This window comes from Lepidochelys olivacea, assembly GCF_965140295.1.
Source record: "Lepidochelys olivacea isolate rLepOli2 genome assembly, chromosome: 1".
NCBI lineage: Eukaryota > Metazoa > Chordata > Testudines > Cheloniidae > Lepidochelys > Lepidochelys olivacea.
In genome coordinates this window covers 36,919,164-36,946,900 of record NC_140411.1, presented here as the reverse complement: position 1 = coordinate 36,946,900, position 27,737 = coordinate 36,919,164, and the positions used below count along the sequence as shown (strand labels likewise).

Below are 27,737 nucleotides of genomic sequence, written 5' to 3'. Positions count from 1 at the left end.
TCCCTAGTGCTGATGAAAGAATATACAAAGCAGCAGGATTTTCCTTCAAATACACTGTACTCACTATGTGTTGAAAGAAAACCTCTCTCTTACTTTGGTCCTGGTGGTGGTTTACCCACTTCAATCCTTCTAAGAGAAATAATGGAAGCTGAACAATAGAAGGTGAACTTATATCAGCTAAGACTCAAAGATAGAACTCCATTCTCTCAGGCCATATTAGACTCTCTGCCAATTGCTCTGTACTCTAAGGTGGTGTATACATTTTCAGAGGATGGTGCATAAACTGTATTCAGTATTCCCTGAGGATGGAAAACTGACAGAGTCCTGAGAGAAGTTGCCAAGAATGAGCCTGACCTGATAGAAGGTCATATTCGATTGTTCAACTTTTGGTAACTTGTTAAAAGACCTGGCTAAATAACACCCAAAGATGGAGGGCCTTATTCAGGTTTGACTCTGTCCCTGCTCAGTGACGTCAGTGGGATGGAATATGGCTGAGCAGGACATGAATAAAACTCGAGTAAGGACCATAAAGATTCATCAGCCGAGGAAATGGTAAGGGGTTTTGAGCCTCATTCCTGTCAGACACCATATGAACCTGTTCAAATGAATAATGGTTGTCCTGTAGCATGTCATCATTCCATCCCACAATCTTTTGAACTCATTGTGTCTACCTAGGTACTCATGTGGTCTCTGTTACCTACTTTCTGAGCATCTCACAAGCATTTATCCTCATGACACACCTATGTGGTAGAGAAATATCATTCCAATTTTTATGAAGGGACCTGAGACACAGAGTAGCTTACATGACAAGACAGGAAGATTGTGGCTGATTTAGATATCTAACTCAGGATCCATCTACTAGATGGTCCTTCTACCTCCTCCCATTTTAGGTGCTGGCTTATTGACTCCTACCCTATCACCCAGTATGATACTGTATGCTGATCTCACACATTGTTCTTGGTTTAAAACGGGACTCAGGAGGAAAGGAAAGAAAAAGTTCATACTACTTTTGAGGGTGAATGTCTTAACAGATCCATAGTGCAAACCTATGTAACAGGTATGCAGGCCAATCTGTGACTCTTGCAGGGTCCACCTAGCACTTAATGCAAACTGGAAGTTGGCAGTTTCCCCACCAAATAGATGATTATTAAAATGTTTTTTAGTCTCTCTATTTGCTTCTCAAATGTCATGGTTTACTGGAGAGTTATTGTTACAAGCTGCTGAATGTATTTTTGGCAGTCTGCTACCTTTCTTTAGTCCACCTGCCATTTATTTGAACATTATTATCTTAGTGGGACACATCTCTTAGGGCCACATCCTGCTCTCATTGAAGTCAATGGAAATTTTTCCACGAGCTTCAACAATAGCAGGCTGCAAGGCTGCCTGGTAATTTCCCAGGTATTGACACCTGAACAACCAGGAAGTATAATGAAAGGAAAAGAGAGAAACATAATTGGCAGCATTGTTAAGATATAACAGGCTACAACCCACCTTCTGTTGTGCTGGTGTACAAGTACCTGGCGAAGAGCAAGAGTAGAGGACAGGCAAAGTCTACTACAACCAAGCAGGATATTTTCTTAATGCTTCTATGAATGGGGAACAACGATTATACTTACATACTTCAGAGGAATGTTCTGAAGATTAATGTTTGCAGAGCACCTTGGGATCCTTGAATAAAAGTTACTATAGACGTGTATACATAAATGGTGGTAGTTTCTGAGAGATTCTGGTTTGTACTGGTAGTTTTAATGAGGCTCTCTGATTACTTTTGCAATCTAGGCTTCTTTAGCTTTCATGACTGTTATCTAGACTAACACCTTGACAAATGTAATTTGGTCAATTTCCGGGTTAAATGAAGACAAAAGAAAATATGAAGCTGATGAAGCTTCCATTTTGTTTAATTTCAAATAACTCAAAAATGGACACACCGTTTGTTTATTTCATAAAGCTTTCATTCCTTGTTGGAATATTGTACGATAAAAATGAGCCTGGAGCAAATCCTGTTTTGGTATTGACACAGCCTGTCATGAACTTGTATGAACAATCCCACAATAATAATTAACTAACCAGCTTTTTCCCATCTCCTGCCCTTGCAGGCTTAAAAAGATCATAGCCAGCTTCAGAAATCTCCAAACACTTGGGCTACAAGGTGTCACATAGCAGAACAGCATAGCGTTTCCTTCTTTAATCATCACTTAATTTTGGAAGAACAAGGCTGTTGTGCAAACGAAATTGAACAATGAAATTACTGTGATCTTAAGCCCATATTAAAGCTGAATAGAGACTGGTATTTCAGTCTCTTTCATTGGAATTCCATGCTGCTGGGGTCACAGGTGAACCCACTTTTTAGCACAATGGCTGTAGTTAGAAGTGGTTTTTAAATGCCAAAGGAAATTAAAATGTTCAGTTAAAAATACATTTCTAGGTGATAGATTTATTTATTGCTATTTCTGTAGCACTCATCACTATAGTATCTTAAAGGCCCAGATTCTGCCACATTTACTAATGTTGAGTAGCATATTGCTCTATAAATGGTCCCATTAACTTCGGTAGGGCTAATATTGGAGTAAGCTACTGTACAACATGAGCAAGGGTGTCAGAATCAGCCTCTGAGTGTCTACATGGTGAGTTATGTACCTTACACATTTTTGTCTAGTATCACTCCATCCCATTTGCAGAATGAGGGTATAGGTTCTGGAGTTGAGAAGACACATTCTCATGACTTCTAAGTCTCTGCTATTTACTAAAAAGGGTTTTGTTCCTATATTAATAGTCCCAGAGGCTGGAAGAGCTGGTTCTTTCCACCATGGCTCCAGGGCCGGGGGAGCTCACTCTGCCCTGTCAGCCAGAAGAGCTGGATCTCCCCCTACGGCCCTAGGGACAGAAGAACTGTCATCTTCCACCCCAGCCCAGGCTGGAGGAGCTCGCTTTCCTGCCCTGGTCTAGGAGGAGTAATGTGCCCCCACTGATTAGGGGGGCCTGTGTCCCTGCTTGCCCCCATTGTGCACGCCTAGTGCTACAAGGAAATTCAGCATGAAAGGATGGCCTTTTATTGGGGCAACTACGAATGGAAACAAACGTCACTCAGAAGATCAGGCTAAGTCACACAGGTGAGAGCAGTATGCTACAAAGCTCATGCGATTGCACACATGAGTTCTGTCCAGTGCAGATCCTTCCCCAATCCAAACTACCAACTTGCCTCCTCCTAAGTGAAAATCCTTTCAACTTCATGGTAAATGCCCTGTACTATTGTGGTACTGGACAAAATTGTGTCCAACCAAAGAAAAAACACGAGACATCGACAAGACAGTTCAGAATGCTTTTAGCCCCGCAAATGTTTCTTTATGGGGTGAAAAACTGTATTAGAGTCACTGCTTTTCTAGGGTTTGTCTGTGGTGCGAATACGGGAAGGAGTACACAGGCAAGGCCTAACATTTGAGCAGCGCACAGTTCCTGTTTTGTTGTTGAATATAAAAACATATTGTAAAATTCATAAGAGGTTTTTTAATGGTTAAGGGTGAAACCTTCCCATTAGATTCAGGAGGCATAGCTGAGATAAGCAACAGAAATTACAATCTGTGTAATCAGAAATGGAGACGTTTTGCTTCTTCAATAGCACAGCTCCAGAAACATAGGGTAAAGCAGCCAGCACAACAGATTTGCACTGGCTGCAGTGGCTCTCATGGAGGACATGAAGTCTGGCGAAAAGACTGTTCTGCCACCACACCTCACAAATGCAGACCTCACTGAGGAACTAGATGGGGACAGCACTCTATCAACCATTTTTGAACTTGCCACTTATGAGAGAAAAGCAACACTGGCTGCCATTAAAAAGTCATCATTTGCTGAGTACCGACAGTAGTATTTGACATACTGAAAATCCCCAGCATGCTGGGAATGAGAAATAACCGTAGTAACTGGGCAGTACCTGTTAGCAAAGGTTGACTTTTTGATGGCCGCCTCTGTCCTTAGTTCCAAATTCTCTTCCAAAGGTGACAAACTTTAATGACACTTTAAATAAATGACAGATTTCAGAGTAACAGCCGTGTTAGTCTGTATTCACAAAAAGAAAAGGAGTACTTGTGGCACCTTAGAGACTAACCAATTTATCTGAGAGTCTCTAAGGTGCCACAAGTACTCCTTTTCTTTTTAAATAAATGGATATCCATGAAAAGAAGGGAAGGAGAGACACATGATAGCACGGTACTGCCTGGTTGGCACAAAACAAATTCCCATCAAACAGTTCCCATTTTTTTTCACTTCAGTGATATTCATGTATCATATGTCCCTTGAATCAATTAAAATTTGCCACTAGTTACTGGTTGAGCCCTACTGGAGTCTGAAACCTGCTCCCATAGACAAAGGGAAGGGATTGAACTGAAATCCACTGTCCTGATCACATGCAAAATGAGCGATCAGTCCACAGAGGTCTCTGACAGGAGGATTTCATCATCAGAAGTGGGGTGATGAATATGCATAGTATTTCTGTATGTAATGAATATCTGATTCCATTAATGTGAGAGCAGGGAGACCCATAAATTGCTGGTGTTATACCGCACACTGACTATGTAACAGGGAAAGATAGCTTTTCCCTGTTTCTTTCTATACTTCACTTGTGGAGATAGATGGCCTGATTCTCCTCACACTTACAACAGCTTTACACAATTGTTATTGCATTTTCATGAACTAACTCCCGATTTACAGCAGTGTAAAGGAAAGGAGAACCGGGCCCAAGACTTCACATTGCAAATATTTCATTTCAAAATATGGCATAGAAAATATTTAAGCAGGTGGCTAAAAATGTACTTGTTCTGAAAATTTATGTGAATTAATGCTTGAGTACTGGAATACTCATAGCAAATAAACATAGGAGGATCATGAACATGGTTAACACAAAATTACCTTTGAAATAATACTCTTCCTTCATCTCTAGTGTTTGTATATATTATATAGATGGATGTGTTATGAATGTGAGGTATTATTGGTTATTCACGTATATCTTTTCAGAACAATATTTGGGTTTCTTAATGTTTTTCAATAGGTTAGGAGCACTGATCTGTTACTTGAGGTTTCATCACTTGGGCTGAGGAGGGATGAGATGGAGTGAAATTGCTTCAGCGGGAGCATAAGCAGCTCAGCACATGTGAAAGAAAGGCTCAGGAAAAGCATGGATGTTAAGACAGCCAAATGAGGCAGTCTGAAAGAAGGTTTGGTCTGATTTTTATGTTGAGTAGGAATTATTTTTATAGTGCACTAAAGTGGAATTCAAAAAACAAATTTAGTTGATCTCATCCCCTATCATAGGGATGCTGTTACAGTGTTACCCATTCCGGTGAAATCCTGGCCCCACTGAAGACAATGGAAGCTTTGCCATTGATGTCAGTGGAGAGAGGATGTCACCCTGGATCTTTGCAAGCATTTTATACATGTACTTGAGCAGCCTCCTCTGTTCCATCTGTTATTGCGCTATATTCCCAGACTCCCTTACCCCAACCTTATACATAATTGCTTCATGCTTGGTCCCCCTTCCTCCTAGTCGCTTTTGTCCAATCTGCCAAACTGAAAAAAATCTCCACTGGCTAATGGTTATTACAGCTGATTGTTTCTTGCCATTGGTGGTAGACACTGTGAAGAAGACAGTGAAATTGAATAAAAAGCCCTATAAAACATGTGCATAGGAAACAATCCTAAGATTGCTAAAATAGACTTGACAGCAGCTAACATGCATATGAGTGGTTTTGCTTAGACTTTGGCATAGTAAAGTAAGGGTACATCATCAGTGGGTATTTCTCTACTATTTGAGATGCAAGCTCTAGTCATAATTGCAGTGCTGCCTAGCAGTTGTAGCTGTAGTTTGCCTGAAACAGTGAGAAAGAGATATTAACACATCATAAATATCTCTGGCTTACGAATCCCAAAAATACACGGACATAATGAATTTGCTTTTCCCAATTCTATTGCCTTTTAACTTTAATAACCTCCTACCTCATGACATTCCACCATCTCCTTCTTTATTATTAACATTTTTCTTTTTTCATTTCTCTCTATCTTCTTCTAGCCTATCTTCTGTTACCACTCCATTGGTTGCAAAGGCCCAAACTTTCAAATCTCAATGGTATCTACAGTCAGGGACCAAAATTCATATCTGGGCACCAAAATAACTGGCCTGACTTTTCCTTGAGCATGCTCTAATTCACATTACATTGATGTTTTCCTTTTGATGTGGATAAAATGAGCCAAATTCTCCTCCCACTTATACAAGTGTAACCCAAGAATTACCCCACTGAAGTCAATGGTGTTAAAATGGTGTAAAACTAGAGAGTTCAGAATCAGGCCCATTATCTTTACACCAGTTATGAGGTTTTTCTTTGTAGACATGGAAATTATGCATATGGACAGGTGCTCTCTTCTCTATTTCCTCCTAACTAGTATTATTGATTGCACACACTTTTCCTTATTTTGTCTCTTGCAACTCTCACTTTCAACCCACCTAATTTCCTCCAGGCATCTGCCTCATCAGAGCCTCTTGCAAGTAACCCAGCATGGTGATCATGCAGGTAAAATTTATTTTATTTAAATCTTTAGGATAATAAAATTGGAGGTATCAGATGTGTGTTAAAATGCTTCCAATTTTATCACACATCTAACACCTCCAATTTTATTACCTTAAAGATTTAAATAAAAAACAAATATGCTTTGCCTGTAAGCCAGAAATTCTCCTCTTTGATCGAATAAGCCTGATTCCATTTAAAGTCATTTCAGAATAATTTTATCTTCTAATTTCAGAGTGCTCATGTAAATGTGTACAGTAGTGAGTCTGAAGGCACTCCTGAAATGCATAATGCTAGAAACACAAACTTTAACTTTTTTTTCCTAGATAAGAAGGTGTTTTAATAAATTAAACACTGGCACTGATTATCTCCTAAATGTTGACATTTGAAATAAGATGCTACAAGCAGCTTCTTATCTAGAAAATAGAAGCCAGAGTCAATAACCAAAGCATAAAATGTAGGAATATTACTGATATCATGCAAGATAGGGCTGAATTTGGTGAAAGAAGCTGGTGAGATAGAACAGCTGCTCTTAACATTTGTTTAGGTTGACGAAGTAGCTAGTGTTCAACCAGTTTGGTTTTTATATGGCCTTGAAAGATATGTCAACAATAGCTATTAAATCTACATCACTATCAGAAACTGTTACCTCCTTGTTGATCAAAAATATGAAATGGAGTAAAAGAAAACATAACATACCATGTTCACACACAACACAAAAAGAACTATATCAGGGACATCAGGGAAGGTGGAATACTATAACAACACATGTTATATTGTTATACTATTCCACCCACCTTAATGGAGAACCCTTGGGTGTGGCTACTCCATAGCCTTTCGAATCCAGATTTCCTCCCACTTTCATGGTGTCACACGGCTTTCGCTGTTCAATGTATTCGTTCATGGTGGACTCCAGGAGGAAGGCAAACTTGCCCTTGGATTTGCGAACACGGGCTACTCCCTCCGCTGTAGTCCTAGTGAACACTGATGGCTCTGCCGATTTCATGTAGGTCCACATCTTTTCATACACGGCTATTTTTGATCTCTGGAGAAAAATAAGGGAAATTAGGTACACCTTAGACGTTGAAGCATCGAATGCATCACAACTCAATGTACAATTGATCAAAGCTGGTCCCTCATGCCAGCAGGTTTTGGACAATTTTACCTGGGCAAGAGATTTCCTTGCACGCTTTGGTTATTTAAAAAAACCAAACACAGTAAATAACAATAATATAATAACAACAAACGTTAATCTTAGGCACCCTGTAGCCTCTGGGAGCCTTAATAAAATAATTGCAAGCATCGGCCTGAAGTCTCAGCTACACAAAGGCAGTTTTCGCTTCCAGAGCAGAGTAAAAGGATTTTAGGGTGACTGAAAATTCAAGCCAAAACTTACAAATGGGCAATATATCCCTTAAAAACCACAGAGCAGGAGAAAGAGAAAAAGAAAACAGGCCTCCCACAAATACTGGGCCAAATCTTGAAGTCCTTACTCAGTTTTAATGCTCACTTTTTACTCAGTCAAAACTCCTATTGCCTTTAGTAAGTTTTGCTTGAGTAAAGGCTGAGTAGTTAGTTCGAAATACACCCCACACTAAAAACAAACATAAACAAATCTCAGATGTGCACACACACACGCACACACACACTATTAAAAAGGAACCAAAATGGTGTATTGAGCTTTGATCTCAAAGACATGGCATCTTGGTCTTTCGTTTGTGTTATGGGAGAGAGAATTCCAATATCCATGACCCTTCGCCTACCATGCCCTTCCTCCTGTCATCTCAGGATTGTACCAGTGCTTCAGACCTCAACCAGAAATGTATGATAAATTTACAGCTTGTTGTAGATTACTTGGAAATCTGTCTCCCTGGTGCATGCTTAGCACAATTACAAATGATAATGCCTATTAGGTGGGAAAAGATGGTATTTTTTTTTGTTATTGTAATTATCTAAAACTTTATTAAGAAAGAAAGAAGGAAAGAAAGAAAGAAAAGAAAAATTCTATTGTCAGGAATAAGGCTTTGCGTATTTGCTATTCATATTTAACATGTACAATTAAAAGCCACCTACCTTTACTCCCATACTCCCCCCAACAATATGGATACATATATTCAAACCTAGATAATGCACAACTTTTAAAATGCTGGCAGCGATACATCAAATGGCATCTCTCCCTTCCTCTTTGGCATGGGAGGACAAGGCTCCTTTTAGTGAAAGTAGAATTTTCTAGGGGGCTCCATTCAGCTCTTGTACAAGTCAATAGGAGTTCCCATTGAAGCAGAATTAGGTTTTGGGCTTAGTCCTGCAAAGTACTGAGCACTCCTGGGAGGTGCTGAGTGCCTGCTTGCCCCAAAGTAGCAAAATGCTTATGTGCATCCATATTCAACAAAGCACTTAAGCGTGTGCTTCACCTTATGTCAGTGGGACTTAAGAATGTGCTTAAGTGCTTTTCTGAATAGGGACAGATGCTGAATCAGCCTAAAGTCCCACTGACTTCAGTGGGAGTTGAGGTTTGTCAGCACCTTGTTCCATGACCGGCAGAATGGGTGGAACTGGGGAGATTTTACAAGACAATCTTGAATTAAAGAATTAAGTATTCACTTAAATCTATTTACCTTCAAAGGGTTAGTATGGGACCTCTGTAGAAGATAAAGAAAAACTCCCTGAAGTATTTATCTGTACCAATTACTGAATAATTGTATTAGTAATATGGCCAGAAAACAATGTCTCACCCACATAGGAGAATGGTGAAAGGAAACATCTTTGTGGTTGGAACATTTATCAGTGTTTGCTAGTGAACAGCATTTTACCACAAGTGTCTCATGAATATGCCTTGTGTAGGAGCTTAACAAAATCTCTTCATTTTTTTCAGCTGGTGCACACACTCTGTTTATCATGTTATGGAAAAAATATTGACAGCTAAAAAATTCCAATCATCAAAAATACCTACACAGCTCATCATGTCCATGGAACCAGCTCCGGCCGCTGTTACTCTGGTATCAATTCATACTACTTCCATAGTGTCCATAAGCCATGATAACTATTGAGTTACTCTGCATTTACATCTGTGTAACTGGGAGCAGGATCTGGGCCTGATTCACCACTGTATTATTCCTATTTTACATTAGGATAACTGCACTCATTTCACTTAGACTGGCATAAAACTGGAGTACTGCAGTGCTGAATCTGGCGCCATATCAAGAATGCTGACGTGTCCTTATCTGTCTCTACTTCCCAATCATTCCTGAAGTTTTTAGTGCGAGATTCTTGATAAGGTGAAAATATAGTGTGCTGGTTTCTCTCTTAAAACTAAAACATAATAAATTAAGGTAAAATTTTCACTCTTCTGTCTTAGCAAATCATGGCCTACATTTCCTAAAGAAGGTCTTTTAAAAAAAACCTTTTTCATAATTCAGTTTCCTTCTCCCACCAGGCAAACAGAAAGCACTGAAGTTCTAACAAGTCCTCATCTATATAGAAACACTGTCAAGCCTCCACCTTTTAGCTGAATAATTCTGTCAGCATTAACATTCAATATATAAGCTAAACTAGAATGAAAACCAGACAGAAAACCAATAGATTTTCCACACTATAATATAAGGAAATAGTGAGAGGTTTGAATTCTCATACTTAGTCTACTAGACAATGCTACCTTTCATATATGACAGGTTTCAGAGTAACAGCCGTGTTAGTCTGTATTCGCAAAAAGAAAAGGAGTACTTGTGGCACCTTAGAGACTAACCAATTTATTAGAGCATAAGCTTTCGTGAGCTACAGCTCACTTCCTCAGATGCATATCGTGGAAACTGCAGCAGACTTTATATATACACAGAGAATATGAAACAATACCTCCTCCCACCCCACTGTCCTGCTGGTAATAGCTTATCTAAAGTGATCATCAGGTGGGCCATTTCCAGCACAAATCCAGGTTTTCTCACCCTCCACCCCCCCACACAAATTCACTCTCCTGCTGGTGATAGCCCATCCAAAGTGACAACTCTTTACACAATGTGCATGACAATCAAGTTGGGCTATTTCCTGCACAAATCCAGGTTTTCTCACATCCCCCCCACCCCCATACACACACAAACTCACTCTCCTGCTGGTAATAGCTGATCCAAACTGACCACTCTTCAAGTTTAAATCCAAGTTAAACCAGAACATCTGGGGGGGGGGGTAGGTTTGACATGTACATTGGTCAAACTGGACAGTCTCTACGTAAAAGAATAAATGGACACAAATCAGATGTCAAGAATTATAACATTCATAAACCAGTCGGAGAACACTTCAATCTCTCTGGTCACGCAATCACAGACATGAAGGTCGCTATCTTAAAACAAAAAAACTTAAAATCCAGACTCCAGCGAGAAACTGCTGAATTGGAATTCATTTGCAAATTGGATACTATTAATTTAGGCTTAAATAGAGACTGGGAGTGGCTAAGTCATTATGCAAGGTAGCCTGTTTCCTCTTGTTTTTTCCTACCCCCCCCCCAGATGTTCTGGTTTAACTTGGATTTAAACTTGAAGAGTGGTCAGTTTGGATCAGCTATTACCAGCAGGAGAGTGAGTTTGTGTGTGTATGGGGGTGGGGGGGATGTGAGAAAACCTGGATTTGTGCAGGAAATAGCCCAACTTGATTGTCATGCACATTGTGTAAAGAGTTGTCACTTTGGATGGCCTATCACCAGCAGGAGAGTGAATTTGTGTGGGGGGGTGGAGGGTGAGAAAACCTGGATTTGTGCTGGAAATGGCCCACCTGATGATCACTTTAGATAAGCTATTACCAGCAGGACAGTGGGGTGGGAGGAGGTATTGTTTCATATTCTCTGTGTATATATAAAGTCTGCTGCAGTTTCCACGATATGCATCTGAGGAAGTGAGCTGTAGCTCACGAAAGCTTATGCTCTAATAAATTGGTTAGTCTCTAAGGTGCCACAAGTACTCCTTTTCTTTTTACCTTTCATATAGGACTTCTTTTTTCTGCAAAACAATTGAAATTTAATTCTCTGCCTTTGAGTAAACTGCTCTCAATGTTCAGCTTTCACTACTTCCAGCTAGCTTTAATAACAGTGAGAAAGGAACTGTTTTTCTTTTAAGTTGACTTTTAAAAAGAACATTTTTTTCTCTTGCTGATCAATCAGAACTAAAGCAGACTGCAAATTAGTTTAGATTTTCTGACATTTGGACCCCATACAGTCAGGGTCATGAGTGATCATTTTTCATTGAGATGGTAATTAGTAATAAAATGGTAACCAACAGCATGAAGCCCCAAAACGATGAGAAGTGCTCTTTGTCTTCTAACCTTTTAGAATGCTGGACTGAGCGAATCAGGTGCAGTTTTCCTTTAATGTTTATCAAGGCGGGATCTTAATGTCTGTACTGTAAAAGAATTAGGTGAAGATGTTTGCATCCCTTTGGAAATACTTTATTGTTTCTCCTATATTTCTTGTTAAGTATTTTTTGCAATAGACATGGCAACATTGCCTAGATCAGAACCCTTTTGAAGATAAGCCTTCAGATACATGATTTAAACAAAGTGCTCCAGCTAGCCTAGCGCTCGTTAAAGCTTCACATTTATATGTGCAGTTACATTTAGTTTTTGTGGCTACTTTTGTCTTGTTTGCTTTTATGTTCTAAAATACGGGGGGGGGGGGGTAATGTTGAGACACAGTTGATCTTGCTGCTATTCTTTTAATTTCCAAAGATTAAAGTGAAAGAATGGTGTTTACCACAGGTGGACTCAAAAATGCTATTTCTTTTTTTAAAATGGCTCTTGTTATTTACATAGAATACAGAGTTTAAGCACAATATAGTAGTTATCGTTATAGCATGACTAGAAAAAAATGACAAAAGTATTGTGGCCGAGATCGGTAGTTCGTCCTTATATCAAAGGAGCTGACCTCATTATTTCAAAATTGCAGTTTGTCAAAGTGTTATGGAAGCTTCAGAAAAAGGGTCCCATTCTTTGTTTCTTTTCCCAAATCCTATACACGCACTCTGCAGCATTGCCAACAAGAAGTGAGATTTTATGATAGGCATGTGAAGTATACTAAAAAAATAATGGGGAACTATTAAGAAATGCACATAATGAATCTAAAGTTAAATAAAGCTGCCTTATTCCTCAGCCATTTATATATTTTAATTACCCTTACTGTGTTAGCTTAGTTAATGGAACTACTCATATGCAATGGTCATCATTTTGGTTTACACCAAGGATCGAACCTGGAATCTGCAAAACTAGAACCATGACTCTTCAGAAGTTAGTTAAAGAGCCAGACTTTGTAGCCCAGGCACCAAGGAGTCCTCATAACACATAGTGGTCAGAGGGTTACACATTGCCTCAGGACAAAGGGAACTCATCTGGAGCATCACAGGATCATAGCTGTTCAAAACCCAGACAAGCCCCCATGTATGTGACAGCCACTATCTTGGCCCCAACCTCCAGACCCAGAGCTATAAGTTGTAACAGACCCACCTTCTCTCATGAGTGGGTACAGAGAGGACATGTAACACACACTGAACAATGGATTGCACATAAGGCTAAACATATGAATAGGTGTTTGCAAGATTAGAGTCCCAGATTGTAAAATCTATGAGTCAGGGTCTTTTCTAGCCGTATGTTCAGTAAGGCACCCACCATACTGATGGACACAGTACAGGTGCAAAATAATACTAAAACATTTTTACAAAGTCTTCTAAAATTTCTCCATGCATCTCCTGTGGTAAAATACCTAACTATAGGCAGGTTAGGAATGTGTAGCAGATTCTATGTCAAATCCTTAAAGGGATATTGTCAGTTATTTTGGAACCACATTTAAGTTTTGTTAAAAATGTATACCTAGTTGAGAGATTTCAGTCTGAAGGCAAATCCTAATGGTCTCTTTTTTTGGGGTGGGGGGTGGGGTGGAGGAGAGGAACACCCTGGCATTTGTCAGTGTCCTTTTTAACAAGACTTAACGAAAAGAAAAACCACAACATTCCAACTCCTTGTTTCTACTGAAAACATCTTTTCTCTATGAACTTTAGCCAGCACCTGGCAGTTAATTAATCTCATATGAGGCTACTGGCTAACAACGTCTAGCTAAAAACGACATGAGAACACTAAGACTCATACCAGTTCAGCCAACTGGGCTGTACGTTCGACTGCTAGAGACAGAAAACTAAGCAGGAGTGATCAGTGTTTTTATGTACTGTTGGTAAAATCAGTGCTTTCTGTCTCCAAACTGCTGGGAGAAGAGAACAATACCTCCCTACCACACTGATATAGGAAAACAAATGAAAATGAACTAATCAATAGAGATAGCACACAACAAATTCATATAACTGGTCATTTATGCTGTTTTGTAATGCTCCAAACCCACAAAAACATCACATTTTCCACGTTCTATGTAAGTCAGCGATTAGTAAAATTTGTATCCAGTCACCAGGCTTCATATACTTCCCAAAAGCAAAAGAGTCCCCAGCAAAACCTCTAGGTAGAAGCAAAACAGCAAGACTCTTTATAATCATCATAGCTCATTCAATGCTGGATATTATTTCAGTACTGTAGCTTGAGATGAATCAGTAGTGTAATGCTGCTCTAATTATCTCTGGTTCCACTATCCCTCAGGGCTGTTCCCTTGCCTGATGTGTCAAGATCAATAACCTTTCTACAAATTAAAAGGACTGCAAATGCTAACAAGTGGCGCTGGAGGTAGAAATTGTAACCTCAGAATTTGCAGGAGCTACAAACCACAACATAATTATTTGTAAAGGAACATCATTCTGAACATTTCATCGTAGACTTGTCTGTAGGGAGGATGGTCCTTATTAAGCATACCAACTTACTCTGAAGAATTCTTTTGTTGACCCTGAGTCCAGTGTTCCATATGCAATTTCGGTTTGTTTGGCAAGGTCTTCTGCACTTTCTATGGGCGAGACCATTCGCTCAACAGTCAAGAAAGCAGCGAGATTAGCAGTGTATGACGAAATAATGATGAGTGTGAAGAACCACCAAACACCTCCAACAATGCGACCTGAGAGGGATCTAAACACGAATAAGATAATGCACATTTTCCTATCTCTTATGCCAAGGAGAGAAAGAAAAAGAGAGAGTGAGAGATATCATTATTACTGGGTATTTATTAATAAATAACGGTCAATGGGTGTGAGATTTTATAAGTTTAATATACCACTGTATATTTCATAATAACCTGCCTGTCATAAATGACGAGGCCTATAATATACAATGTAGTATATAAACAGTGCTATTTGTACATGGCATTGCGAATACTCTAGTGCTTATTCTCTTGATACTTTTTAATACAGGAAATTGCTGCTAGACTGCACTATACAGGATTTATAACAAGTGTCGTCTATTTTCGGAGAGTGAAAACAGTAAAGCAAGGCGCACTCTATTCTTCCTTCTCAAATATAAAACAAAACGCAAAGTCCCCACGCTCCCGTGAGTGTACAATATGCTGCAGGTAGTATTGGAATGTTATTGCCACTCGTATGTAATTTGCCACTTATAGGGAAACAACCCCAGTACATATTCCTCCAGCTGTCTGGAAACCCGTAGTTTCAGATAATTATTTAAGAAGCTGTACATAACAACAGGATTATTGGCAACCAATAAGTAATAAATAATACTTTCCATTTCGGTGCCACCGGTCACCTGAGGAAAATGCTGCGCAAAATTAATGAATATGTAGTCTTACACCACTTCTCTGATGTAAACACTTTGCCAAGTATACAGATGAGAAAACAGGCAGAAAAAAGATTGCTTCTGTTGCCATTGAAGTAAGTCATAGGGAGTTTTGCCATGAAATTCAAAGGGAGCAGGATTGAGCTCAGAGACATTGCCTTATGCACAGTATCATCCTTCCTCCCCTGTGTGTTATCTAAGCATATGTTCTGAAAGGAAACAGTACTCTTCAAAGCCTTATTTAGTGTAGCAAACACAATTGAGATACATACCATTTTATTTCATATACATTGCCTTAAAATACAACCTCATAATATGAAACGACAAAGGCTCTGGGAGCACGAATTAGTGCTACCACTTCTGGAAACCTGGCTTTGACTCCTGAATAGGCCACAAGCAGAAGTATGTTTGGTTGTTGAATAATATTCACATTGTACTGTATATAATACTGTTCATATTAACAGTGAATATTCTCCTGTTAATGAGAATATTATTTAATTAATCTTCACCACAGCTTTATGAGGTTGGTTGAAGAAGGATTATCAATATTTTACAAATTAGAAATCTGAAGTACATGGTTAATGGGCCTATCCTGCAGCCCTTACTCTGGCAAAACTTGACTTCAAGGAGACTCATCTGAGTAGAGGCTGCAGTACTAAGGCCAAAGGATAATTTAAAAAAAAACACATAAGTAATTTATGGCCAGATTTTAAATGGCTTCCTGGGATTTTCAAAAGCACCTAGGTGCCTAACACCCACTGATTTCAATGAACTTTTCTATTTTCAAAAGTGACTAAGGCCCAGATTTTTAAATGTAATTAGGTATTGCCGTGCTCAGCACGGCAACACCTAACTGACTTAGGAATCTAAATCTCCTTTTTAAAAGGGGTTGATGTTTCTAAATCAGTGAGGCATTGCAATGCTGAGCACAGCAATATTTAAATCTGGGATTTAGACACTTAAGAATCCAAGTCCCATTGACTTTTCAATGAGAAAGGCTTCTGAATTACCAATATCACTTTTGAAAATGGGACTTAGGATCCTAAGTCATTTAGAGACTTTTTGAAAATTTTATCTTAAGTGTCTTTCCTAAGACTGCACAAGAATTCAGTGTCAGAGACAAGGTGAGAACTTGGAAGTTCCTGATTTCAAATCCTATGTACTTGTCACTAGGTTGTCCTCATTGGGAACACTCAATTTTGCTGACATTTTACACAGGTGGAAGTCTGCCCAAGAAAGGGCTAAGAAATTGAATAGGAAGAATATATTTGAATTGAGCAGAACTTTCTAAGTTTTCATAATGTCTGATAACAAGATTGCTGTTTCTGGGTCATGATTTTGAGCAACAAATCCATACAACATTTTAAAAACAAAACAGAGGTATTTAAAAGGTAAAAAGATGATGCATTTTTAAGTTGGCTATTTCTCTTAGATGGCAAAGTGAATGTGTGATCCGGGATCCATGATTTTGCCTCTAGAGTGAGATTTTGAAAAATGCTCACTCAGCATTGGGCTAATTTTGTTCTCACTGAAATCAATGGGAGTTGTAATTACCACAGACTACAAGAGCCGCAGAGTTAGTGTTAGTGCAGAGTTAGACTCAGCGCTGAACACTTTTAAAAATCCCACTGTTAATGCTAAGTTTAGGCATCCACGTTGGAAAAAATTGGCCTTAATGTTTAATGAGCTGGTGGTGAGTGATTCAAATCAAAGTTCCTGCAGTTCTCCCCAGGATCTGGGGAAGTTTGGATGCTCAGGTCCAACCCTTGAAGTTTGGCAATTATATAGTATTTATCAGAAATAGTCACTAAAAGCATTTTCTGTCTTATACACAATGATATTCTGCAAGCAGTGACTGCACAATTTAATATGAAACAAAACTAGGACATTCATTCATGCAGGTCAGATAGCATACCTGCATGCTGTTACTACTGTGATACAATGGGCAAGGTTTAGTACTTGTACAGTTCCAATGAAGTCAATGAAATTGCCCCTATGTGTACAAGTTATCAGCAGACAAAATAAGTAACTGTTCCTGATTTATTTACACTGAAGTCTGAAAGGTACCAATAGTGATAAAATTCCTAAGCAGTTTCTCTAATACTCTTGCTGTAGTTTCTAAATGGAAAAACGCCACAAACAGTGAACTTCTACATAGCACCAGTAAAAGAAGAAAAGGAAAAATGTATGCACCTCGGCATCATGAGTGTTGAAGATAAAATGCAAAAGTTAAAAGATTTGACACGAACCTGGGGGAAATATCACATCCTTGTTGCATAAAGGCACCCAGGGAAAACCAGAGGCTGTTGAATATGCCAAACTCATTGGGAGGCTGATCACTCGGTCCTTCTTTCCCATCCTCTGGCTCTTCTGTGTGCCACTCATACGGGCTAAACCTGCTAACTAGGAACAGGACCACACTGACACCAATGTAGGCAAAGACTATGCACATCCAGATCTCATACGCCAAAGGGTCCAAGAAGGAAAACACTCCTGGTTTAGATTTTTGGGGCTTTTTGATCATAATGGATATCCCCAAACTCATAAAAGGCTTAGAAAAATCAATGACCTCTTCTCGTACCAAAGTGATGGTCAGAGGTGCAACAGCAATCTCTGCTTTCTAGAAGAAAAAGAAATATAGATGCATAGATTAATTGAATTTGGTTTATAAAATCATCTAAGCAGCTACTTCCAAAATTACAGCTTTAACACCAGCAAATTGTTAGGTTTATTTATGTTTTCTTTTCATTAATTTAATCAATTATTAAAATAAAATGCAGATTTATATTTGAATAGGAAGTATAGAGATAATTTAGTATACAGATAATGTGGAAGGCTCAGATACTATGGTGATGGGTTGCAGAATAAAATCCTAAAAAAGATCATTTGAGGCATCACCTAGGTTGTTAAAGTAAGTAAAAAAACAAGTAAACTTAAAACAAAATTATAATAATCACGCGATCCCCACCAAATGTGCAGAGTAATAGTTCTGACTACAAAACCATCAGATATAGTCAGAGATAACCAAATTTTCTGTCTGATATGATCCCTCCTGCAGGAAAAGAAGCAAATAAATGATCCCACTGTGTACTCCAAATAGTAGGAGAAATATAGAAATGAAGGAAAGAAACAAATTAAGGCCCAGATGCTGCAAAGATATAAGCCTGTAAAGTTTAGTATGTGCCTACGTCTTTGTAGGATCAGGGCATTCATACGTTTGTTTTGGTGTTACCTTAGATCATGTTAAAAGGCAGCATGTCAGGAATGGAAATGAAAAAGCGTGGTGCTTCCATCCACCACCTTTACAGTTGATGGGGAAAACCTGAATTTGAGACGAACACATGAATACGTGGATCTAGTATGTTTATATTGGAAATTCCAATCCTGACTGGGTTTCTAGGCGAGTCTCTAACACGAATACTTAATAAAAATAAATAATGTATACCTTGGTTTATGAGAAAATAAGATATTGGCCTAAATTTCTCTCTTGTCTCCTTAATAAGTACAAGTATGATAGAGCTGGTGATAAGTTAGTTCTTCCCACAGGAAGCATAGAAAAGTCCCATAGGGTCAAATTCCAGACCCCTATGCAAAGCCTGAGTTGAATAGTTTTGTACAGGGAATCTCTCTGGGATTCATTTGGAATAAATCCTCAATCCCCAGGAGTGGAGCTCGAGCATTGCCTTTGTACAGGGGTGACTGTAGTTCACGGATGCAGCCTTGAATTATTCCCCTGCCCCCACTTGGATGTTTTGGCCAGTGGGTCTGCATAGACACTCTATCAAAAAAGATGAAATCGCTATGCATGGTTATCCTTCATGAATGAAAAAACAGTATCTGTCATGCTGTCTGCTATCATGTAGCCTATTTGTATTATGCCAGGTTGCTTAGATTTGTTAATTTAGGCCTGGAATAAAATTCTCTTATAAAAGTAAAAGATCTTGTGGAGGGAGGTCATGCTGATGCAGCACACTGACTACATTGATGGATGTTTTATTAAAATTCTCTATTGTGCCACATATCCAAAATATATATGAAGGAAATTTATAACAGCAGACTGACGTGTGTGGCTAACACACATTCTCAGCATGCACTGTAATGGTTCCATAGATGATGACTGGGTATTATCTGTTGTATGCATGTGTATTTGATATTTCCCTAACATGATTTTTTTATTTTATGGGCCTAAAACACTTAATACATTGTGAAAAACACGGTGAGCAATTGCTGCATCTGGCCCAGGAGCTAGGCTCTAAGGGCTAAATTCTGACTTTTGCAGCCGGAGGCATGGAATGGGTCAGGGCAGCAGAGATGTGGCAACTGGGTGGTGGTACTGTGAACCATCTCTGCCATCCACCACACTTCCCTCCAGGTGATATAATGAGAGGGCAGGTCCCTCAAATTTCAACCAACCTGACTGGCCATGCTTTGTCTAAGATATGGAGCATTACTGGATGTGTTAGTTGGGCCACTATTGTGCTCAGGGGCTTAAATCTGTACTCTTTGAAATCAAGGGGAAAACGCTCACAGAGATCAATGGTGCAGAGTAATACCCTGGGACTGTTAGTGGCAGCATTCTGCCTGGCTCCCTTGTGCATGTGATGAATAGTGTCCCTGTGTTGTCCTTCTCTCATCCCCAAGACATCCATAAGGGGCAGCCAAGACTGACTCCCAAGCCTCCATGACATTAGTGTCTTAATTTTCTTGTATAAGTACTAAAATGCTGCAAATTCATGTTATGGACAAGCATCCTTAAAAATGCGGTTCATAGGCCACAATTTAGCAATACACTTAAAATGTTTAGCACGTGATTAAGGCCATGCCAACTCAGCAAAGTACTTAAGCACATGCTTAAGTCCTATTGACTTCAATGGGATGTAAGCACATGATGAAAGTTAAGCATGTGCTTAAATGCTTTGCTGAATTAACCTCTGAGCAAGTTGATTGTATGATACAAAACCAGAAAGAAAATCTGAAATGCTATAAGTTTTTGTACTCCTGTAAAATTTGAAATGCCTAAAAACTCTTAAAATTAAAAAAAAAAATCTATATGTTAAAAATAGTTCAGGAATGAGACACATTCCAGCTAGAAGGAAGTTTTGTAGCCAAATGATAAACCTCTGAAAATGGAGACTTATACTAGAAATTCTGCCAGATCCTTAGATTATATCTGCACTTGAAAGTCCCACTGTACAGTTTTAACCTAAGCACCAACTGAAAATAATCATACATCAAGCCGTAATTTTTTCATTGTGCAAATCTGAAACAATATAAACTAAAATCATCCCTAATATAACTTCACTGAGTTCAACTGGAATTAAAGCAACAATGGATTTGACCTAGTTTATCTATACACATTCATGCACACATATGTACATGAACAGTCTTTTGAAGCATGTGTATGTAATGGGTTGTCCCTTAGAGGCAACCATACAGCTGTAATCTGAGCCTTTTAGAACTTTTGATAATATGAGTTATTAGAGTGTGAAATAAGACAGCTTGAATTCAGCCACTGAAAATGCTGAACCAATTTCATAGCAACAATTTGTTTTGAAATATGTTTGAAAATCTCACTTGCTTGCATGGCAGCCATTAGAGCAATACCTGTATTTTGGGTAAACATTACAACAGCATTGTCAACTCTCACAATTTTATTGCAAATCTCCCAATATTGGTGGTTTTATTATAGCCCTAGCTCTTGGAGAGCTGTGATTACATGAGAATGTCAGTTTTCATTAAAGCAAGGAAGTTTCTCAAAAGCCAAAAAGTAAAGAAAAAGAACCCTATATATATATTTATATATACACACATATATACAATCTCAAGATTTTTAAGCTAATCTCATGATTTATTGGGCCTCACTCATGATTTCAGAAAACTGGGGTTGGCAGTATCATTATGTTTTGTCTACTTGGTGAAACAGCCCACGATTACTCTAAATGTTGCTTGTTTTCTCTAAGATGCATTTCTCACACATACAAATCCCCTCTTTGCAGAAGAACAGTTTAATTGCTGAATTTGAACACCATGCCATATCTTCTTTTGTCTGAAGTTTCAGTTACTGTGAGCATGAATGGCTAATGCAGCACTCTCATAATTAGGTTTCAGAGTAGCAGCCATGTTAGTCTGTATTCGCAAAAAGAAAAGGAGTACTTGTGGCACCTTAGAGACTAACCCATTTATTTGACCATAAGCTTTCGTGAGCAACTAGTGAGCTGTAGCTCATGAAAGCTTATGCTCCAATAAATTGGTTAGTCTCATAATTAGATATCTGAAAGATTCAGAGAAACTTCTAGTCTTCTGTATACTGACAATAACTTGCCATATTTAATAACTCTCACTGTAAGTAGTAGACTTGATTATTGGTCTGAAAAAGTATCACCTAAGACTTGATTTCTCCATAGCCAAACAGATACTGGGAGTATATCAGGGCTCCTGGTAAGTCTCTCAAGTTCTGTGATATTAGGTGGAGTGGTGATGAAGCAGGGTTTTTAGATATCAATTAACTGGATTTATTTTTAGCTGCCAGAGTCTGTCCACAAACCTTGGCAGTGTCTGGAGTGATTTTCACAAGTATACTGTTTTGCACATTAGGGCATGCATAAACCCTTATTCTGATGAGGATTGGTGTCTGGGTAATCTAAGGAAGATGTTCTTATAGTTATTTCAGTATGATGTGTTCACCAAAATATTAAACCTCCTACTTTATAGTTTCCCCAGAAAAAGTAAAGAGATACAATTATGGATTTAAGTGATTACTAAAAGGAACACGAGTCTATACAAATAATGACTCAACATTTTTGAACCCCTATTTTACAAAATAATTGGGGACAGAGGAGTTCATAAAATTGAAAAGTTAATAAAATTGAACCTCTCAAAATTACGGTAGGTATGGTGCATACATTTCAGTATGGTGTAGGCATCACGTTTTTCTTATCCTTCAAAGCACTGCAAAGTGCTTTCCAATGCATTGAAGGCATCGGTATGTAAAGGGATGTTGACTTGTTCTTCATCAACACCTCTTTCATATAACTGGCTGTTCATAAAATCCAGTTTCTACTTTATTTTGTGCCTGGTGAAACTGGAGTTTTGCTGAACAGCGACAACATAAACTTGAAAATCCTACATCTATGACAATATTTCAGTCCAGGCTACATTACTATTGAGCATGGATGGGTTATGGATCCTTCAGACTTTAGGTATCATGGCAAGATTAGGTCTGATGCTAAGGACAGTTTTACTTGCTGGAGTGCTATATTTCATCCCTATGAGTACATATAATATTTAGTCATTCCCCTGACCACCACTCATATTGTGCTGTCTTAAAATAAGCACATAAAAATATGAACTCTAGAATCCCATCACTTCTCAGACTTTGACAGAAATGGGTAATGACCTTCTTATTCCTTACACAGTGAAAGAATAACATTCTGTGTCAGGAGAATGAATATTTAATTGGGGTTGACTGCTAGTGCATCTAGAAACACCTGTTGCAAATCGCTAACGGCATTCATCACCACAAGGTGCTTCTGTGAATAAGCTAGTTATCAAGGGTTGTAGAGTATTGTCGAGACTATTACTGTCATTCAGATAGATCAGGAGAGTAGACTGGGATTTCTAGATAGCATTTATGGAGTCCAAGAAACCCCCAACCAAAACAAACCCCTAGAAAAATAAACATTACAACAATGCATGCATAGTTCTCCACTGGGTAGAGGATAAGAGGGAGAACAAATTGTATGTGACAGATGTCAGTCACATCACTTAATACATTACTGGAAGGTGCTCAAGATACTCTAGTGGTTGGGGGTGGAGGATCTCTCCCCACCCCCTCCTATGGAGATCCTAAACAGCTACCTACTTGGGCTGAGCAGTGGGAACAAGAGCTGGCCCTTAATGCTGCCGTATGTTGTTATGAAGATGGGATCCAACATGCTGATACAAACTCTGGAAATAATAGCAGTACATAAAGGCAGAGATAGCAAGCACACTATCCTTTGTTCTTCTAGCACAGCCAGTTGGTGTGCTTTATGGTGGCCTCATTCACACTCCAATAGTCCACTCCTAGAACCAAATTGAGTCTCCATTTTCCCTAAATGATAACAAGGGAAGTGCACAAGAACTACTACACTCAATTGCTAAGTGTCAAGAGACTTTTCATCACTTTCCTCCCTGACAGAAAAATAAGTATTTATCACATGTATGGGGTGTCTGGTTCACACAGTTCATTTGCAACCCTGGATATCACACACAGGTTTCATGCTTTTCATTTCTATTGAAGTTAGCATCTAGCTGGCACTAATTCTTGTTTGAGCTTGCGAAATACTCTTGGTATTTTTGGTCAGTACTGCAGCTGGTTGCCTATAATGAGATAGATTATTTAAGGACAAATAGGCTTCAAACTCTGCTAGGAAGTTCTCTGAATTGGTTCTAACTATATGGAGGGCCAACATCTCTCTCATGATTCAGCTATAGTGGGTGCACTTAAAAAGTTTCTACTAGCTCTTCATATATTTTATGAAATATCTCTCAATCTATTTAAAGTTTTCTAACATTTTGGACCAGATCCTCAACTGGTGCATCTCCAATTAAGTCAACGGAACTATGCTGATTAACACCACTTGACAATTTGTTTCTTCATTTGCAACTACTGTAATAAAGATATTCTGCTAAATTCTCATGTTTTACTTTCCTGATAGAATTTTACAGTTGTGTTGCCTTCACGCTGCTAGAGAAGAGGCTCACACTTTAGATGGTGTTCAGGCAGTCTTTCCACATTTTAAAAACAGAGACGGGGATAGGTCCTTGGGAACTGCACAGGTAGGTTCTTCTTTGCACAGGTAATCTCCCTACTCTCATGTGGAAAGAGAGATCAGCAACATCTGTGGCACCATCTCCCACTCTCCTGAAGTGCATGGACAGCCCCAGGGTCCATGCCTGGGGGTTCCAAGAGCTGCTGTCTGTCAGGGAAAATCTGGCAAAACTGCACTATTGGAACCAGGCTCCTGGGGAGCTGGAAAGAGGCACAGGGCTTTGGTATGCGTGGTCCTGGCCTTCATTGTAATTGCATGGATCCTGGGAAATTTGTGGAGTTTAGGGTGAAACTCTGTTCACTCAGTTTTTCTTTTCTTTTCTTTTCTTTTCTTTTCTTTTCTTTTCTTTTCTTTTCTTTATAGACTGGTTCAGGCCATCTTCACAGCAGTGCATACTAGTGTAAATCTTCTCACTTAGATAATTTCAGGATTATTTTAATTTATCACCAAGATGAAGAGCCACTAGGTGGCTCTCTGAGCCTTCTCTAAGTTTGGTAATAATAGACGCTGCAAGTCTCCTTAGATATTTTCCCATCTTTTTGGAACCACAATCTGTTTCTTTCAATGTTCCTGTTTTATCTGTATTCAGGAATCTTACTTTTTTTTGCTATTCTGAGAAGACTTTCCATGGATCATGACAGAATGTGCAGTCATAGTTCCAGAACTAGTTAGTTTCACTCTTAAATCCTATCATTGATGCCATCCTTCTGAAAAATGCTGGTTTTATTTTGAGTAATCTAGTTGTGGATCACACTGACAACACATTGCCGTGTGGATTCTCCATCATTTGAAATCTTTAGAACAAGACTTTGTGTCTTTCTGAAAGATATACCCCATTCAATGCTGAGTTATTGGGCTCGAGGCAGGAGTAACATAGTGAAATTCTATTGCCTGGGTTTTGCAGGAGATCAGACTGGATGATCACAATAGTCTAATATTAATTTTTCAATCTGTGAACCTAAGGAAAATGCCCAAACTGTAAAATCTACTAATATTAAGAAGAAACAACTTATCTGAGTAAATAGTAGAACACGTAAAATATCTGTGATTTTAACTTGAAAATAACAAAGCACTATGAATGCTCAAACTGAATTCTGGTTATTTTCTTTTTTTCTTTGCCCCAGATCAAATGAAATGCATATATACTTCGAATATTATGACTAATGTTATGAGAAGTTAAATCCTACTTCAAAAATTAGTATGCTTACCCCATAAACAAGTTCTCCCACCATCCCATTCCAGATTTTTGTCTCTGGATCCCTTGCTCCATATTTTCCATCAGGGACAATGGCAATTTTGTACTTGATACCAATATGTTTTGCAATTTCTGATGCCAGATCTACACAGTATCCTTCATACTTGTCATTCCCTTCAAATGTATCATGATTTTTCTTGAACATAACATATGGGGCTTCCTATAATGAAAGAAGTAGAACTGTAAAGGAGAAGTATACAGCATAGACTCTGAACAGCAACATGTAATCTGCTGATTGAACACTATATGTATTTTATCAAAAGCTCACAGATAGCATTAGCACATGTATACTTCCAAGCACTAACAGAAATCCATTTATATGAATATATTCTATTTACATTATTAACTTGCTTATATATGTTATAAAATCAGCCTTAAAAACCCCTTTTACTATAAACACACACAATTCAAGCATTTATATAAAATTTACCATTTTAAGTGAGAGAGCTCACAACAGAAATTTGCCATATATCATAAGCTAAAAGGCTGACTAACGATTGGAGCTCTACATAATGCAAATGCATGTTGGATAATGTAAGGACATAATCTAACCTTTTTGACTTAACCATGTACATCCTTTCACTTGCTGGAGATTCTCTACGTTTATAGTCAGATGCATAGTCTGGTTGGTTATTTGCTTTCCATTGTTTAAAATATTTGGCCATGCCTTGGCTACTAGAAGGCAATTTGCATTTTAACAGAAATCACTAATATGGTCATGAGGAAATACCTACTTTCCCCCTTACACAGACAGTGCAGGTTCTACGTGGTTTCTTGGGATGCACCAAAGAATATGCACAGACAAGCGTAATGTTAGAAGAATGCTGTCTTTGCATACTGTATGCAAAAAAAAAATAATGGTAGAGTCATTCTAAAACATAAATGAGCTAGAAAATTGCAAGTAAAATTGTCTCAGAAAAATGGATATTATGTTCTGTATGCAAATTACACTGTAATGATAATGTATGGTATGTGATTGCACAAAATGAAATGTCACAATATTCCCATATTATTGTATTGCCTTTTTTGACACCCTGTGGATTCAGAATTTAGTATTTTTCTTTTTATGAAAATTATAATACATGATATCTTCAATTATTTTATATAATCTTTTTTAATAATCAGTTCAAAGTACATACTTGCCATTAAAGTAACCATTTGCCAAAAGTCTACCTCATAAAAACATCCGAGTCACCACAGTTTTCTCCTCTCCTCAGAATAGAAGATACCTGTGATAACAGTTGGCAAATGTGGATTCTTTAATGGTGATCACTGTAGCCCTCTTCCATACTCACATCTTTTACTGCATGCCTAATTAGAACATAGGCAAAAGTAAAAGTACAATTGTGTACATTAAGTATTCTTCATTGAAATTATCACATGGACATCACGTGTAAGCAGCAGCAATTTTGTAGTGTGATATCCCGACACCAAATGTGACAGGGAAATTGTTTAAGCTAACTGTAATATAAGCACCTGGTATCTGTATATATTTCAGGTTAAATTCTGCCTTTAGACACTGACATACATTGATAGCAACTCAATCCTTGTATATGCATCCAAGAGCAGAATTTGACACAAACTTCTATGTTTTAGAAGAGGAAAAACAAGTGAGTTATGTATCTTTTTAGTGTCATTAGCCTTTTGTTTTTGTAAGTGCACCCCTTCTGTAACTTTGGTTGGTCCCATGGCTGCAGCAGAGTTTGAGAAAGAACACTGAATGTGTAATCTGAAAGGAAAGAGGCACATTGGTCAGCTTTTTCACTTAAGTTCAAGTTGCATGAGGAGAAGGTCCCCCGATTAAGGCCCAATACAACTCAGGGAGGGTGGAGAAAGCAATTCTCTCTTCAACCAGGGGCAGGTCTCTGAGCACATTATGCATGTGTTACCCTTAGCCATGCCTCTGGTCTGCCTCCCTAGTCGTCTCTTCAATGTTACCATGTCTGTGCTGTGCTCCTGGGGTGGAGTCCCCTCTCCATGGCTTTTCTGTGACCCTTTTTGCCTTTGAGGTCTTTTGTAGTTTAGAGTGTTTGCCACTAAGGATAGCAAAAAAGGCCCTAAGCATAGAAAAGTGTCCATGATGACTTTGGACGCTGACTTGCAAAGTCATATCCTGACTGGGCAGGTGATGTTCTATGCATCTTTAAATCCCCCCCGGAAACTGGAGGATGACAACAACAGATCACACGTGAACCTCTGGAGGGCTGGAGTTTATGAAGCCACTGCTAGGACTCATGCAGTAGTGCAATGCGTTACTTTAGTTGTACTGTGCATGACATAATACATTCTGGATACTGAAGGAAAACCACCGCACAGTGTCACTTGCTATTCAGGTCAATTTCTAAAAGGGGTAGTCAGCACTCCCTCCCATCAGTGCTGTCTTTTGCAGGCCAGGAATGGGGGGGATGGATGGCAACGCCCTTGGCC

At 38.7% G+C, this 27,737-nt stretch overlaps 1 protein-coding gene across 7 annotated transcripts in view; it reads right to left on the bottom strand.

Annotated features, from left to right (window-relative positions):
• The window catches only part of GRIA4 (glutamate ionotropic receptor AMPA type subunit 4), a 285,724-nt gene that overhangs the window by 36,758 nt on the left and 221,229 nt on the right, over window positions 1–27,737 (bottom strand). For all 7 annotated transcript variants that reach the window (XM_084632423.1, XM_084632427.1, XM_084632426.1 and 4 more), the window contains 4 exons: window positions 25,264–25,470; window positions 17,492–17,862; window positions 14,384–14,582; window positions 7,349–7,596 (listed from right to left, as the gene is read on the bottom strand). In XM_084632423.1, coding sequence (XP_084488549.1) covers window positions 7,349–7,596; window positions 14,384–14,582; window positions 17,492–17,862; window positions 25,264–25,470 — 1,025 coding nt within the window. The remainder of the gene's footprint in view (window positions 1–7,348; window positions 7,597–14,383; window positions 14,583–17,491; window positions 17,863–25,263; window positions 25,471–27,737) is intronic.